The 17190-nt window shown below is 38.8% G+C and overlaps 1 protein-coding gene across 1 annotated transcript in view; it reads left to right on the forward strand.

The window, feature by feature from the left end:
• Positions 1–17190, forward strand: part of LOC135480954 (voltage-dependent calcium channel type A subunit alpha-1-like) — a 149309-nt gene that overhangs the window by 108547 nt on the left and 23572 nt on the right. Inside the window, exon 2 of the mRNA XM_064760885.1 lies at positions 16552–16807. Coding sequence (XP_064616955.1) covers positions 16552–16807 — 256 coding nt within the window. The remainder of the gene's footprint in view (positions 1–16551; positions 16808–17190) is intronic.

Genomic DNA, 17190 nt, shown 5'->3' on the forward strand with positions numbered 1-17190 from the left:
TTGCTATTAGTGCATGTTAGACAAATATCAGCGGACAGTTTCTTAGATTGCTACTGGAAACATGGTATGACGCGAATTCTGAATCTATGCATTTTATTTGTTAGATGTTATTGCTATATCGCGCTTTTTGATTGACGCGGTGTTCGTATTGGGTGTCAATTCTGGTGTCAGTTACATGATGCCTATGTGAGGCAGCGCTGTAAATATTATAGGGTTAGGATAATCTTTTAACAAGGGATATGATCCATGCTTCGTGGAAAAGCAAGTCACACCAAAATTAAACCTGGCTATAAAGCATTGTTATTAGATTGTGTATTGTGTGCAATATGCACAATGGCAATAACGACCTTCATCAGGTTTGTAAGCTGAATTTGCGATACGTGCTGCGACAATGAATCGTAATGGATTGTCATTCAATTGTGCAAAGTACTTCTGTCTCCTTAGTTTTAGGAAATCTTGATGAAATATCGTGTTTGTTGAAAGATTCCATTTGTCTTAGACAGAAGTGGGACAGTGTTTCAAGGACTTTTATCCATTCTAAATAAATAAGATATATAACCTTCGTGAAACCTCTGTGTCAGTGACATATGTTTCTTATTCTTACAGAAAATAAATAGAAAGCCAGTAACTGTTTTACCTACTTTTTAAAGAAGCAATGTGGGTAGGTTTATAGCATCCCATATTGGGCTTTGTGAAACGATATCTGCTGACAGATTAAATTCGCCTTTCGCATATAAGCACGACATTGTACATCGAAGCCTCGAAACCACGCCATCTACATGACATTATCAATATGCAGTGCAAAATGTAGTATGTTCAGCGCATGAAGTGCTATCACTATTAAGCAAGCACTTTGTGGGTAAAAAGGGTAAATTAGCCTGCATTGCGAGCAGGATATTTAATTCAGCAACACTCCAACGGATTCATATTTTTTCTAGTATCCAATTGATCATTGATATATTTTTAGGTCTGTGTTTCCAAGCACGCATCCTTTGGAAGCCTTTTACCCGGAGTAGGTCATGAATCGAAGTGAGTTCTGTAAATTAATAGATGTATTAGCATGTCAGCGGTCATTATGAATTAATAATCCTAATGGGTAACAGTTCCTCTGCGCCTGTGGACAACGACATTTTCACAAATCTACCTTCCATTAATCCCGTCTGAGGACGAAGCCCAGTTAGCTCAAGGTCGTCAGCAATGATGTATTCTTGAGGGCTGGTTGCAAGCCATTATATGCGCAACCGAAACGCTGTTTTCGCTTGAATTTGTTAATTCTTTGACGATGATTACAAATCACTGTTTTAGAGGTGAATTGCTGTATTCTATCAAGGTAATGTTTTATTTTTCGTGTTTTATTTAATTAAACTAAAACGTCAAGTTTGTCAGCAGTCATGCACTCCCGAGCGATGGTTGAAACTGACTATGTCAAAACGAAAATGAAACTTGAATTTGTTATCTCACTGATGATGATTGCAAATATTTAGGCGAAAGTGAAATACTATATTCCATTAAGTTAATCCTGTGAATGCGGTTTTCCGAGTAAAATGAAAAGTCAAGATTGCCAGCATTGGTGTGTTCCCGGGCGACGGTTGGAAACGACTACAAGTGAACCTGAAACGCTGTTTTCACTTGACTGGAAATTGTTAGTACTACGGTGATTGCAAATAGGTATTCAGAAATAGAATGCTGTGTTCTTTTGTTACATTGTTAATGTTTTATTTAATTAAATTGAAATGTTAAATTGTTAACAGTGATGTACATGCATTCCCCAGTTGAAATACCATTCAATTATACCTTTAGATTAGTTCTTTGACGATGATTGCCAGTCAGGGAACTACTGATTGTACTATTGGTTAACTCAAATATCTTCAAATATTGTGCACGACGACCATCACGAAGGCAATCGAAACGTCAAATATTGTGCTTCTCCAAGCTGACTTTTTTAATTCTCTGCAAGTCATAACTAATAGTTTTGCAAAAATGTGATGTTATATTTCACGAACTAGATTTTATTGTTTTTGTGACGATCAAATATGTATTCATGGCGGGTCCACTCGAGGAACACAGCTGCTGGCTATACTTCGCCCTTCCTCAAATACTTTGAACGCCACGTGGGTAAACCATAGTGCCCTGGGGCCTGGTGATTCTACCCGAAAAATGCTTTGCGTTGTTGTAGCTGAATGTTAACTTCTGGTTGATACGAGTTTCTGCAACTAACATCGGACTACTTTTCCAGGGCGAATGATTAAACACTGTGTGATCCTGTTATTTGCAAATCCCTGGCTAAAGTACACATTTTCGCGTGATTTATCTGTGGCAAGCTGTAAATAATGAAAGTGCCCTTACTGACTGGGTTTAATTCGCCTCACCTGTCGTCATTATAAGTGAAGCGTTGAAAATATGTTTGCGAATATTGCGACAATTCCGTCAAATTTCTAGTGGTTTAATTCCATATCGATTTTAACAGTTGTCAGTAATAATTTTCAGATGTTACTTATCAAAATTACAAACACATATAGCTTAAGAGACTTACAGTAGCCTGCAAAAAGGATTGCGATTAGATTTGAAATTTGAGAAGAAAATATAAGCTGTTTTAGGAAAGTGTTCATTTTTGTATGATAAAAAACCCTACAGACAAATCTTTCATATCAGGATGGATGCTAAAAATAGTAAAACTGTAGCATTATTTTTTCACACTTACTGAAATAAATTCGTGCATGTATCAAGCCTTTTTGCCAGACATTTAATACACGAATTCCAACTATCTCCGCTACATGAAAAAGCAAACACTTTTTCCATTAAATGTTCGTGTATTTTTAAGCGATCCATCATTTAGCACGGCTCTTACGTAACCATAATTATTATATAACGGTAGTGCACAAATCCGTTTTCGTTTTTTTTTTGCTCTCTCTCTCTCTCTGCTCTTTTGTATCCGTGCGACCATTCCATCAAATGTATCCTTTTTTCACATGTGCCCTTATTAGATAATCGTTCTGGTACAAGAGTATTTGAACACACCCTTTCCATGCCGAGGACTCGCCATTGAACAAATTGGAACCGCAGGCTCAAATATTTGCCGTATGGATTGATGCCTTTATATCTGACTAACGGACCAGTCCTTTCCACCTTATAGTAGGTGAGATGTCAACAGAACCTTGTTTTTAACACAGCCAAATCGCATTTATCAACCCTCTTATGGCCAGTATACGGAGACTTAATTCACTAAGGATGGCGGAAAGTGTATGGCAGCTACCTGAATTATTCAATAAACAGGATTTTGTCAAAGGTTTTCTTTTGACGAGCGAATAAAAAAAAATCAAAACCCATTATTGAGATCCTAGCCTTAAAGCCATCTATTGCTAGATATAAACATAGCCATAAGGTACTTAAAAAATTCATCATAATGAATATTACCTTTTCAGGTGGTTTGACAGATAATTCTCCCACCCCAACTTCCATTCCACCCCACTCAGTATCTCTTTTCGCCATCCACTCTACGCCCACAAAGAGAGGCCATCAAGGTTTAGTGGAAAGCATCATTTTGCTTCATGTGTGTCCCTGCCAAAATGCTCAGTGGTACGTATTAGTTATTCCCCCTTGGCGACGCTCTTCAGGTAACCTCCGTTACCATGACAACTGCGACGGCTACGCATTCGTCTGCCGGTTAATAAATTGCCATCCTTGTGATTTGACAGGTGGAATGAACTGTACAGATCGCAACTCTAAATCATTTTCACGACCTCATCACTGCTAGACCTTGGGGCGCGTAGACAGTCCATTGATACTGCTCAAGTTTGACAATTTAGGCGGTAATGACACTGATTCTCCGAGTTGACGGGGTAATTACGGAGTCGCCATTCCGTCTGTGGGTCCTGCTGACTGTAGGGTAGTCTAGGGTGATAGGACGAAGACCTGTTGTTACAGTACTGAAACGTCATAACCCCCCATCATTGAGACATGTGTACCACATTCTTCAGCGACAAATTTATTGGTGTATCGAAGGCACCTTTGTAAGCGAGCAGCGTGTGGCATTGCTATGAAGCACTGAGGAGAACTGCTTGCACTGATCTAGGCCTATTTTGTCTTGGATTGCAGGGCATTTTCTTTAGTTATTTATCTTATTGGTGGTTTTAGTCGTACCAGAGCATTTCTAGACCAGTGTCTAATAAATTGCAATCAACATCACTGCATCTTTTTTTACCTAATTGTGCTCAAGCCATGGTGCTTTGGGGCGTGTGATTTGCTATTATTTAAGCATTTACATGAACAGTTAGAATAAAATCCTAACTGAGGTAAACTGGCAAGATGTCGCATTTCACCATTTGCCAGATACCACACTGTCGTCGCTGATCTGATTTTACTGTATTTTGCTGTACGTATTCAATTCCATTGTAAAGTATCAGTTTAATTGTTTGAACAATTAGAATAAAATTCTGACTGATGTATAAAGTATTAATTTGTATACAACGTTTTTATCTGAACGCTGACTTTGCATCCCCGCGGCTTAACTGCGATACGATGATAAAACACCTAACATCTGGCGTACTCACGCCTCGTTTCTTGGAAATTTCCTCTGTAAGAAAGATTGATCTTTAACCGCCAATTTGAAGTTGCGTGGAAAAACTCTCGCCCAGAAAACTGTCGGTGGATTTTTGGAATAGCTTCTTACCATATAGATTTTACAAATATGCTGCCAAACTGATATGTGTGATAATATACTGAGAACATTCTATGGTCGTGAGGTATACGTATGATAAAGCCGGAAAAGTAAAAGATTACAGCCTGGAGAGCAAAAGGCCGCGACGAAAGTGTGACAATTGGCAAATATGGTAACACATAACGGGTGAAATCCGGTCTCTTGTCAGTTTGTTACGATCATCAGGTATATGCGTGATGATAGCAGGAAAACCCCCAAGTACATTATCACGCTTCAGCACTTCGCGTGACAAAGGCCTACTGACGTAATTCCTCAGCTGGATTACGATAATTAACTATTTACCTGTCTACATCTTAGAACTATGCCGATGAACGATCGCAGAGTTCTGTGCTAAGTACCATTCAATCAATCAGTGCGGCTGTACTGGATGAGTTTGTCAACATATGTGCGCTAGGCGGACAGCATGATATAATGCGAAGCTGGGGCGGTACGAGGGCAATTGATTATAGTTGACGATGCTATAGTCTAATGGTCAATGGGAGGCTACCCAGCTAGACTTAGACGAGGAGATTGTTGTCATGCTGTTTGCAGGCGGGAACAAGCTACTGATTATATCTATGAGACATTGCATGAACAGTTAGGATAGAACTCTGACGGAGGTTGATGGACAAGAGGCCTTGTTTCACGGGTTACGTGTGAACATTAACCAGCTATCACACTGTCGTTGTTGCTCTGGTTTACTGTCTGTAATGTACGCCTTTAATTGTATTGTTTATTCACTAAAGTGGTTAAATCGGAGATTTTTTGCAAAAAAAAAATCCATATTCGCTGATAGAATCCAATTTTCTCTATTTAGAAAGAGTAATTCAAACTATTGCCTTTCAGTTTGAACGGTAACAACTGCACTGACGAGGCTAATGTTTTGTTAACGGTAATTGTTTGAGCTTTTCTAAAATTACAGCAAAAAGTCGATTGAAGTTGTGGTGATCGATTTTCTTTATCCACAAATGACCGATATATAGCTTCTTGAAGGGATTGTATAAAACCTTTGATACCGTATGCTCAAAAGTTTGATCAGGCAAAATGACTTAGCTACTTACCCGGTTCGATGAAATATCACACTCCTGACTTAAATGATTTTACAGACTTTAGGTCTATAGAGAATCTTCCAAATATTTCTGTAGAATAGAGATATAGGAGAGATCTATAGAATATGTGATCAGTGATGACGCCATTGTGTACATCAGCTGTTTGGAAACCTGGAAGATATCTTAAAGCCTGGCGATATTACCGGGAATTGCACAGAGACATTACACGCATAACGATGTCTAAGGTGATGCACTTATTTTGAAAAGTACACTACCAATAGCAATTCCTCTTGATCCGGGAAAACAGCCAATCATCGCTTTTCTCTTGATTTTAAAATGTGAGCGTCCATTCGATTGGTCAATTGTTCGATTGCCATAATGTCACAAGCTGAGTCCACATTGTATATACGACAATATTCCTGTTTGTCGGGTAAAGGTTTGATCTGGATATATTCACACCCTATGTGAATACATAAAACTTTGCCTCACGCATGCTCGTGCAAAATCAATTCTAAAACAGGTGTTGCTGAGCGAGAAAGAGAGACCCAATAACCCTTGATAAAGCCGAATAATGACATCCACAAAATTGGAGCCCACAATTGATTATTCATATTTTTTTGCAACTTCTAGCCACTCTTCCTTGTTCAAATAAAATTAAAAGACCCGTACATAGAACCACAATTAAGATTCAGATTGAACCATGATCTTAACAGAGGAACGTTTTTCTGAAAGATTGTAATTTCTTTTCTACAACACGAGATGCGCGTTTCGTTAATTATTTTTAGGGTATTTTCGGCTTTATTTCTGTTACAAACCTGTCTTCTCTCTATATCAATAGCTCTATATGAAATCGAAAGACTGATCAAATATAGGAATGTCAGGTCCGATCCAATAAAGCCAAGGTCGAACAAAGGCACTTCTTCTAATTTACATATCGCCAAATGCGAAAGCGGTGAGGGTGAAAGCTGTGTGTGTGTGACTGTGCAATATTTTATAACCAGTTCTGACAAAAGCGCGTTAACGGAAGCTCCGGGGTCAGGAAGATCGAGTTGAACTGAGTAACGTAGACTAAAGGTTACAGGGTATCAAGTGTCGTTGTACCATAGGAAAGTGTAACGCTTTACAGGGTGTCAAATGTGGTTGTACCGTGGAAAGTGCAAAGCTTTGCACCTCAACCGTGATGTGCGCCGAAGGAGATATAGTTTTCTGTTTTGTGGTGTTATAAGAATACCATTTTGCTTTAAGCTGGAAAGATACCATCAGAAGTCACAGTCCGATATCACCGGATGTGCACCGCGATATCAGCCTGATACGCACATCATTGTGCGCGACTTAAGTGATACTGACCTTTCGCGCCACCAGAGCGAATATCATTGTGGAAAATAGATAGACAGTTATTGTGTTGTCGCGCGTAACATATGAATGCCGGTATTTTGGGATAAAACAGGATAGTTTCGTCGTGTGATGTGAATCATAGTGATGATATGATATTGATAAATATCATAATATCGAAGAAGATAAATATATTGATTGTGAAACCAACAATAACGCTGTCGGAAAATACGAAACTATGGCGAAACCAAAGTGACACTGGCTTTGTGCAATGGGCTGATTAGATTTCTCATTTAAAATTGAATGTGCTTGGAGCTGTCCTATTTTTAAGTGGGACTACTTAAACATAACTCTATTTCTCTTTTATGGCGGTGTGTCATCGGAAATGTCCGAAAAGGTTTGGGAAAGGTTTTATGTCCAGGGATACGTAATCTATACGTAACCATGCCGTCTTGATTTACAGTATTCATTTATCTTGAACTTGCGCCTGATGCTGAACTTGTTTTGGAAACCATAACATAATTTTGATGCAAACTCCTCAGGGCAACTTCAATTACATCATGGTGGATTTACCAGTTGAAAATAATCCAGGTATGAACGATGACACCAACGCTGGTGATGTTCCTGGCGTGTCTGTTGAAGTGCCTGACGAAAACAAAATTGAAGTCAGTGGGCAGAATAGTGTTCAAAATGGCATCCCGAAAAACCCGTTTTTTACTGAGAAAAGCATAAGCGTATACGAAGCCCTTGGCGGAGGGGTGGAAAAACCCGTTAAAGGTCCAAAGTTTTATTACCAGTATTTCAAAGGACTTTGGATGAGAAAGCAAAAATTTCGACTCCAAAGACTACTAGATCCGTCTGCTGTAGAAACGTTTGGATCGACGGATCATCAAAGACGCGAACTTGCAAAAAAGGCGAAAAGAGCACCAAGGAAACTTAGCGGTAAAAACCAAAGCAAGTCCAACAGGCTTTTGTTGTACAGATTTTTCGGTAAGTGTCCCAGAACAACTAAATAAATCAAGTGTACGAATTTAAATTCAACACATTCTTTACGTCACGTTTTGAAGGATACATTTAGAAAAAAAACTTAAAAACTCTTAAACAATGCACTGACTGAAAGAATTTGCATATTTAAGGTTTGGGTTGAGGGTAGGCGTGATTTATTATGGTACACTAATCACAGCATAAATAATTGAGGGCTGACATGTTTAAACGAAACACATGTATTGTTGAATCATGAGCTCTTCATTGTCTGGAGGTAATATTACATGGCCTTCACGAAGTCTCCGTATTCACTCTAGCTGGTTCCCTCCCTCTGACGTCAGAATACGTCAGGGTACCAGACTACGTATTTGACTCCTATCCCTATATTTACTTTTGGACCGTGAACTTGTGAGTACAGCAAACCGTGACATAAATAATTCCGAAATTCTCGCAATTTCTTTGGCTAACGAATCACAAATCTACTTTATAGGTTCGTAATTCGGCAACCACTATCGAAAGGATTTTGTGTATTTGGAGACTTGTTGTTTCTTAACATAAAAAGGCAAAAAATTTAAACCTCTTGCTTTGGGGGATTACAAGCAATAGGCTTTTATTTTCATTATGTCTGATCTGAGGGTTTTCTTTCCTTTTAATTAATACCGTTATTTTTTTTTTAAGTAATGAGCTTCTGTCATTGGCACCTTTTGGTGGTGGTAGAGATGTCGGCCATGGTCGTCGCGTCGGTGAAATCTGAACCCAGAACATAACTAGTTAGGAAATACAAAAGTCTACAGCATAGAGAGTGGCCAGAGCAGCGAGGACAGTGTGGTCGTAAGGATAATGGTCAGACGTAATCACTGAAATTTGTATTCGTCAATTTATTTCAGTTGGTGTTTTATTCTAACTGTTCATGTAGATGTTTAATTAGTAGCAACTTTCCCCATCCCTATTGCACCATGGCTTTTGGAGAATTAGGTGAAACAATGCACTGAAATTAATTACAATATATCAGACGTCACTGGTCTAGAAATCTGCTTGATGCTGTATATAAAATAATTAATATTGCCATCACGGTTGTTTTGGGAGGTAGATGGGTGTCCTAACACCTTACCCATTTTAGGTGCAACATATATTTTCTTTGCTCCGATTTAGCCTTGTTAAAACGCAAGCCTTTGTTTTTCCATTTTGCAAAATGACAACTGAAATGTGAAAAAAAGTTTTATTTGTTATACTTAGGCCTATTAACCCGATTACCTTACTTACCTCATGTAAAGTAACCACCCATTTGAAAAATTTTCTTACAGTAGTGACAACTGATTGATAACTAAATAATATGGCTGTAAAGGTGTGCTTACATGATGGATTACCTTGCGGATCAGTGATTTTCTTACATGTTGGTAAATGCGAAAAGCCTGATGGAGTAGTTTCCCTTGAATATTAAGTAACGTGCAGCGTTGAGTTAAGTCCCTTGCATCGCTGTGAATGCCACAAAATTTCGGAAGACCAACACAAAGTGTACATTTTATCGTTCTTTTATCATTTTCATCATTTGACATAAGGTGTGCAAAAGATAAAAAAGGTTAAAACTATTTCAGTCATATGATCACATTGAAAAATGCCAAAAAAAACACGCTCGAATCCAATTCAATTTTCCCTTATACCAATGAGACTTTGGCGGTTTGTTAGGTACAGGTATCTATCGCAGGGGAGGTGATATAACCCCCTTCACTCCGAATTCCTCTTGCCATAAACCAAGGTATAAATAAAATACTGACAGTTCGCTAAAAACAAGTCTGGTCTCACGCAAAGCAACAGTTATAATACGGTTTCAAGTTCTCTGTCCAAATGATGTGACAAAGAAAAATGCAGTCTACGAATAAAGTTCAGGGTCCGTATTTACCTAGCAGTCTACGAATAAAGATCAGGGTCCGTACATACCAAGAAGTCTAAGAATAAAGATCAGAGCCCGTATATACCAAGCAGTCTACCAATAAAGATCAAGGCCCGTATTTATCTAGCAGTCTACGAATAAAGATCAGGGCCCGTATTTACCAAGAAACAAAAACCTAAGTCATAAATTTCATAGCCAAAACAGGAAAGAGCTGAAATTCTGGTTAGTACATGGTTTTTCAGTAAAGGATCAGTGTGCAAATTTCAAACTTGCTAGAGCAAAGCATTTTATTTGTAGTCTGCGTTTGAATATTTATTTATTTATTTATTTATTTATTTATTTATTTATTTATTTATTTATTTATTTGCTGGGTGTTTTACACCGTACTCAAGAATATTTCACTTATACGACTTCGGCCAGCATTATGGTGGAAGGAAACCGGGCACAGCCTGGCGTAAACCCACGACCATCCGTAGGCTGCTGGAAGACCTTCCCACGTAAGGCCGGAGAGGAAGCCAGCATGAGCTGGACTTGAACTCACAGCGACCGCATTGGTAAGAGGCTTCTGGGGTTTGAATATTTGACTTAAGTCTTAAGACATTTGATAAATATGAATCCTGGTCCATGGGTCCTACAAATACAAAGTTAAGTTACATCTTGATCTCCCTTTAATTGCGAATGTTTATGTCTAATAACCGCAAATTTGACGCAAGGTATGTTCCATGCGAATGAGTGAAATCAGTATTCAAATCGGATTGCATGCTAGAATATAAGTTGTCGCTTTGATTGCAACTGTCATCCACTTCAGCACGATGAATATACATCGTCTACCAAGGGCTTAAACGGAATTAGACACAATCATGAAGCAGAGATCCCGGAGGGGCCTCCGTGACTCAGTCGGTTAGCGCGCTAGAGCAGCGTAATGATCCAGGAGTCTCTCACCAATGCGGTTGCTGTGAGTTCAAGTCCAGCTCATGCTGGCTTCCTCTCCGGTCGTACGTGGGAAGGTCTTCCAGCAACCTGCGGATGGTCGTGGGTTTCTCCCGGGCCCTGCCCGGTTTCCTCTCACCATAATGCTGGCCGCCGTCGTATAAGTGAAATATTCTTGAGTACGGCGTAAAACACCAATCAAATAAATAAAATAAATAAACAGAGATTCCGGACGCTCTGTCTATATTTACTTACAAGGGAATTATACTCATTGTAAAAACTTAAGAAACATGAAGTGATGGCATTTTCTAGAATATGCAACCACTAAGCAGAAGTGAGGCTTGGTCAAACAGTTCAGGGGTGTATTTAGTACTGAAAATTGGGCACGGAGTAAAAAAACCAGTAAACAAAATAAATATTGTGGACTATTGTTTCTGTGTGTTTATGAGACATTATTTATCACAGGACCATGAGCCGCTGTTGCGTATGGTATGTTTATACATAAACAATTTGCATCTATTGTCATGATACTGTGTAAATGCGGGTTTATTTACCCCGTAACACAAACACGTACCCATATAGATCATGATAAAAAGTCCATACGGTTGAATATGCCCGTTATTTGTACTTTTAATATAGCCAGAACAACTTTGGGTACAACCGTGTTGACAGTTGAAATGTGCAGGTCCGCAAACACCTGCGATTTAAGCCAATCGCCTTGTTTTCTCCCACCATAATGCTGACCGCCCTCGTATAAGTGAAATTTTCTTGAGTACGGCGTCAAACCCTAATGAAATAAATAAATAAACTTAAGCCAAGTTTTACTTATAATACCAATTATGCAGTATAAACGAGTGTAGCATAAAGAGTATCACGAAACCTGCAATGCGACCTAAACGAGTGTAGCATAAAGAGTAACACGAAACCTGCAGTGCGACCTACAATGCGATAGTTGCCAAACACGTGACCTGAGTTGTTAGCGTTCAAGCCTAGCTCAATGTGATCGCTTTGAGCTCAAGTCGAGCTCAAGCTGGCTTCGTCTCCAGCCTGTCGACAACTGGTGGATAGTCGTACGTTCAGTCACACCATAATGCTGGCAGCCATATATCTGGAATAACCATGGTGTATGGCGGATGGTGTACACCAATCAGTTTGAAAGAAATCAATCAAATTTATTCTAACTGTTTATATATTTCACAATAGTAACCTTCCCTCTTTCACCACAAAGCCTAAGCAGATAAAACATGTCTCATTATCAACTGTCTTTATATATGATTGCTAAGCTCTAGTTTAACTTTATTCATTTATTAATGCCATTGTTCTTTAACCTCATACACAAACATGTTTGGCTTAAACGTGGCGATCAGTTTTGTGATTAGAAGAAACCTGAATGCCTGGGGTATAAGCCACGAACCTTTGACAGGTGACTGACGAAAAAAGTAATCCGCGTTAACAAAGACAAGAGAAAAAAGTAGTTCCTATTAACAACTGGGATGGAAAAAGTAGTTCCCAATTACAAAGGCATCATAAAAAGCCTTATTCGGGTTTTAACGACCGGTCCCGTATTTACTTACTTACTGCGCATAAAGATTAAAGGATCAGAAATGCCCAGCGCCAAATGAAAACGTTAGAAAATCCAGAGCCGAATGTAAATGAATGGCCATATGCACGTGGTTCCAAAATAACAACATCCTTTTTCGCCATATCTAGATATGAATGGGCGTTTTTCCACCCAGATAAATGGCGTATAAACCCATTTAAACCCATACTATGACAACAGCTTGTGTTCATTCAAGTAAATGCACTATATATATATATATATATATATATATATATATATATATATATATATATATATATATATATATAGTCGACGCCCTATATTGAACTGGTGGTTCAATGAAACATATGCATTTCCCAATAAACCAACTGTAATTATAGCACGTGTAAAATAGGTAAAAGCCAAACATTTGCTAAGATCTTAAACCATTGGGATATATAGTCCTCGTTTTCTAACTACTCGGTTTATACATTTGACCTATGAATGGATTTCATCGACGATTTTTGCATTTTACTTTATTCACGTTACACAGTATGCCCGAGGAAGTTACACGGGTTGCAGTACTGCAGTGAATTATAAACTTATCGTTCTTGTCACTGGGGAATGCGTGGCTGTTGTACTGTTTCCATGTGTTTGTGTATTAAAAGTGATGACAACACAGCATTTAGAGTAATTCTAAACCAGTGACGCCTAATAAATTGCTACTAACACCATTGCATTTTTTTTACCTAATCCCGCTTAAGCCATTGTGCAAGAAGAGGTGTACGTATCTACCTTTGTAAGCATATGTATATGAACAGTCGGAAAATTCTGAATGGGGAAATTTGACAAGAGGCCAGACTCCTTTGACCATTTGCCAGCAACTATAGTGTCGTCTTTTCATATTAGGTTTCGTACAGAAATGTGGTATTGTATATATCTACAATTATAATGGCGTCAGAGGATGATTTACACCATTGGGTATCATGTACAGGTACACGGTTTGCCTATAAATATGCAGCTACCGCCGCATTCATTCTCCAGTGCGTTGCTTAGTGGTTCGTGACCCGATATATAACCCCATGCACCCCATTCGGGATTGTCCGATGGAGCAAGTCGATAAGGTGCATCGAGGTGGGCAAACAGCTTGCTGTAACAGCTTCTCCCTGGCCTGAGCAATGTTCGACAATCATTCTTAATTAGAGACGCTTTGGTTTTGAATATCGCCATGGCCTACATTTGCCCCGACCCACAACGGCAAGTGGATCGAGGTTAATCGAAACGTTCCTTCATCTTTTAATCATCATTAGTGTCACAGATAGTTCAACGTGAGTGATTAAATGACCGGATGTAGCTCAAGGCCGCATGCACGATATTTCAGCACGGTATATCCTACTCCCCCGACATTATGACATTCTAATGCACCGTACGTTTTCAAGTTTTCTTTGAAATTAACTTTTTTTGTTCTTATTTAGCTTTGGAGGTTGGACATTTTTGATTGCATGGAATGACTAAATGTAGCAAAATTCCGTATGCATGCGCTTTACCTAAATTGGCCTTAACATAACGTTAATATTCATGTCCAACTCAGTTATTATATATTTATCTATTTGATTGATGTTTTACGTCGTACTCGAGAGCATTATACTTATACGACAGCGGCTAGAATTCTGATGGGAGGAAACCCAAGATTAACCAACTTAATCATGCATTCCTATACTCTTGAATGGGACCTATTATATCAGCCATGCTACATAATAAGCACTTGTCTGGTGTCGTTCTCGTCGTTCCTGGCCACTGAGGTGGCAGGCTCAAATCCAGCTGCGACTTCAAAGTCAAGAGGTGTGTCCGGTTTATCCATCAAGCAGACAACCGTCTAAAATATCAAATACATGTAGTCTTAAATACAGCGTTAAATGCTAATCACATAAATGAATGGATAAATGAAAAGGTACAAGACATGTTACCAAACTAAGAAATCATTTGTCGTAATTCAGTGTTAGCAGGATACCGATACAACAAGGTTATAACAAACCATCATACCAATTCATCGGTTCGTTAATATAGGCTACCATATACCGAGGTTGTAAAGCAGTGTGTTCTGTGTCAATACACGGTGCCAAAAGGCATACTCAAATTCCATATAGCGTAAAGTAGTAAAGTATCAAATCTGCTGACTTATGGGAATGTTCTATCCATCTCATCATGGGTTTTACCATCGAGATGCTTCTATCAACTAGGGTAGCATTAAAATAGTGTGGTATTTTTTGCTTCAGCAAACTTATAAGTATATAACATGTTAATCTGTAAATCAACAGCTTCAACGGATCAAATTTCGGAAAGGCCAATTATGTCATTTCCATCAGTTTATCGTGCATATTACTTGGGTACATTGCATTAGTTTTGCCAGTGCACCATTTTTTTCAGTTTAAAATCTGTAGTATCTGTTGAAGGTAACATTGTATCCTATATATCACTTGGAGGGGAAGTGGGGTGGGGGGGTGGTGGAGGTGGGGGGTGGGGGGTGGGGGGTGGGGGGGGTGTTGTTGGTGGTATTTAATGTATTAATATGTCCCTTGTATATTTAATGTGTCTTGATGATATCGTCATTGTATCTAATATACCATCATAACCAGCCTAATATACCATTATAACCAGTCTGATATACCATTATGACCAGTCTGATATACCATTATGACCAGTCTGATATACCAATATGACCAGTCTAATATACCATTATGACCAGTATAATATACCATTATAATATACCATTATGACTAGTCTGATATACCATTATTTCCAATCTGATATACCATTATGACCAGTCTAATATACCATTATAACCAGTCCGATATACCATTATGACCAGTATAATATACCATTATGACCAGTCTGATATACCATTATGACCAGTCTGATATACCATTATGACCAGTCTAATATACCATTATGACCTGTCTGATATACCATTATGACCTGTCTGATATACCATTATGACTAGTCTGATATACCATTATGACCAGTCTAATATACCATTATGACCAGTCTAATATACCATTATGACCAGTCTGATATACCATTATGACCAGTCTAATATACCATTATGACCAGTCTGATATAGCATTATGACCAGTCTGATATACCATTATGACCAGTCTGATATACCATTATGACCGGTCTAATATACCATTATGACCAGTCTGATATACCATTATGACCAGTCTGATATACCATTATGACCAGTCTGATATACCATTATGGCCAAATACCATTATGACCAGTCTGATATACCATTATGACCAGTTTAGTATACCATTATGACCTGTCTGATATACCATTATGACCAGTCTGATATACCATTATGACCAGTCTAATATACCATTATGACCAGTCTGATATACCATTATTACTAGTCTGATATACCATTATGACCAGTCTGATATACCGTTATGGCCAGTCTAATATACCATTATGACCTGTCTGATATACCATTATGACTAGTCTGATATACCATTATGACCAGTCTGATATACCATTATGACTAGTCTGATATACCATTATGACTAGTCTGATATACCATTATGACCAGTGTTTTTCATGTTTCGTTTAATGTCTTAATATAATCTTCTGTGTATTGGAGATCTTAGTGCTACATGTACAGGTTCACATCCCCCAGAGCTTGACCAGTAAAAACGTGCGTTCGAATCTAGACCTTGTTGATTTGACCATAGCGCTACATCATGGATCCAGTTTGAAAATTGACGAGAACGTTCTCTAGGTTTTCTTTACCTACAGATCTCAAAGACATGGTCTAAGCAATATTATCTTTCAAAAACAGGACTTAAGACATACTAATTAGCAAATGAATCCACTCATACTAAGTGTCACATGCGGCAAGATGTAGATAAAAAAAACTCAGGGAATAATGGTGATTCGGGTCAAGTTTGATTGACAATTGTTCTCTTGCAACACATGAGCTTTATATACGAAACCAGTTTGCCCTCAAATCGTCATCACAAAAACCACAAAGCATAGACAAGAATTAGGCGGGAAAGTTTCCTTATTGTTTGTTGCACCAGTAATTTTTTGTTAACGGTTTAAATTAATGATTTCTCTCTTTTTCCTACAGCAACAAACCGGTTGCGCTACAAAGCCCGCACGATGATCGGGGCGGCGGGCAGCCGGCACATGTCCCAGCGGCGGCGAGCCTCGCTGGCCACAACAACGCTCCACCCGTCCTACCTAAGCCACTTAGAGCAGGTGGCAGAGGGGCGGGAGTCTGGCCGGAGGCCGGCCGCTCCACGACGCCGAGCTGTCGACACGTCAGACTACAGGACATGTGCCATCTTACAGACAAGATTGAAAACGATGAAACATTACCCAGAGTGAGTAAAAATAAGTTTTTATTGGTATTTATTTGTTATGTCAAAGTTTTTTCGCGATCATCAGCAGCCGTATAAGTCTTGTAGTTCTGTCGGTCGTTCGGTCAGTTTTTTATACATCCTACCTATTAAACGCTTTGTGACGTCGCTCTATTCATAAAACTGTACTTTCTTCGTCTGGTAAGTACGCCTGGCAGGTCTGAATTGTCTAACCAAGCATAATTTGGCCAAGTCGCCATACCTAAAGCATCAGGACGAAAGCAAAGCCCCGTGCTATCTCCGCACTTCTTATCCCTACTCCTTCCCACAGCTAAGTACAGAAATCGTTAATTATGTAACACTAATGCTTCACGACTCGTACTTTCTTATCCAGGAATGTACAGTTA

The sequence above is a fragment of the Liolophura sinensis genome, chromosome 13, assembly GCF_032854445.1.
Source record: "Liolophura sinensis isolate JHLJ2023 chromosome 13, CUHK_Ljap_v2, whole genome shotgun sequence".
NCBI classification, from domain to species: Eukaryota; Metazoa; Mollusca; class Polyplacophora; order Chitonida; family Chitonidae; genus Liolophura; species Liolophura sinensis.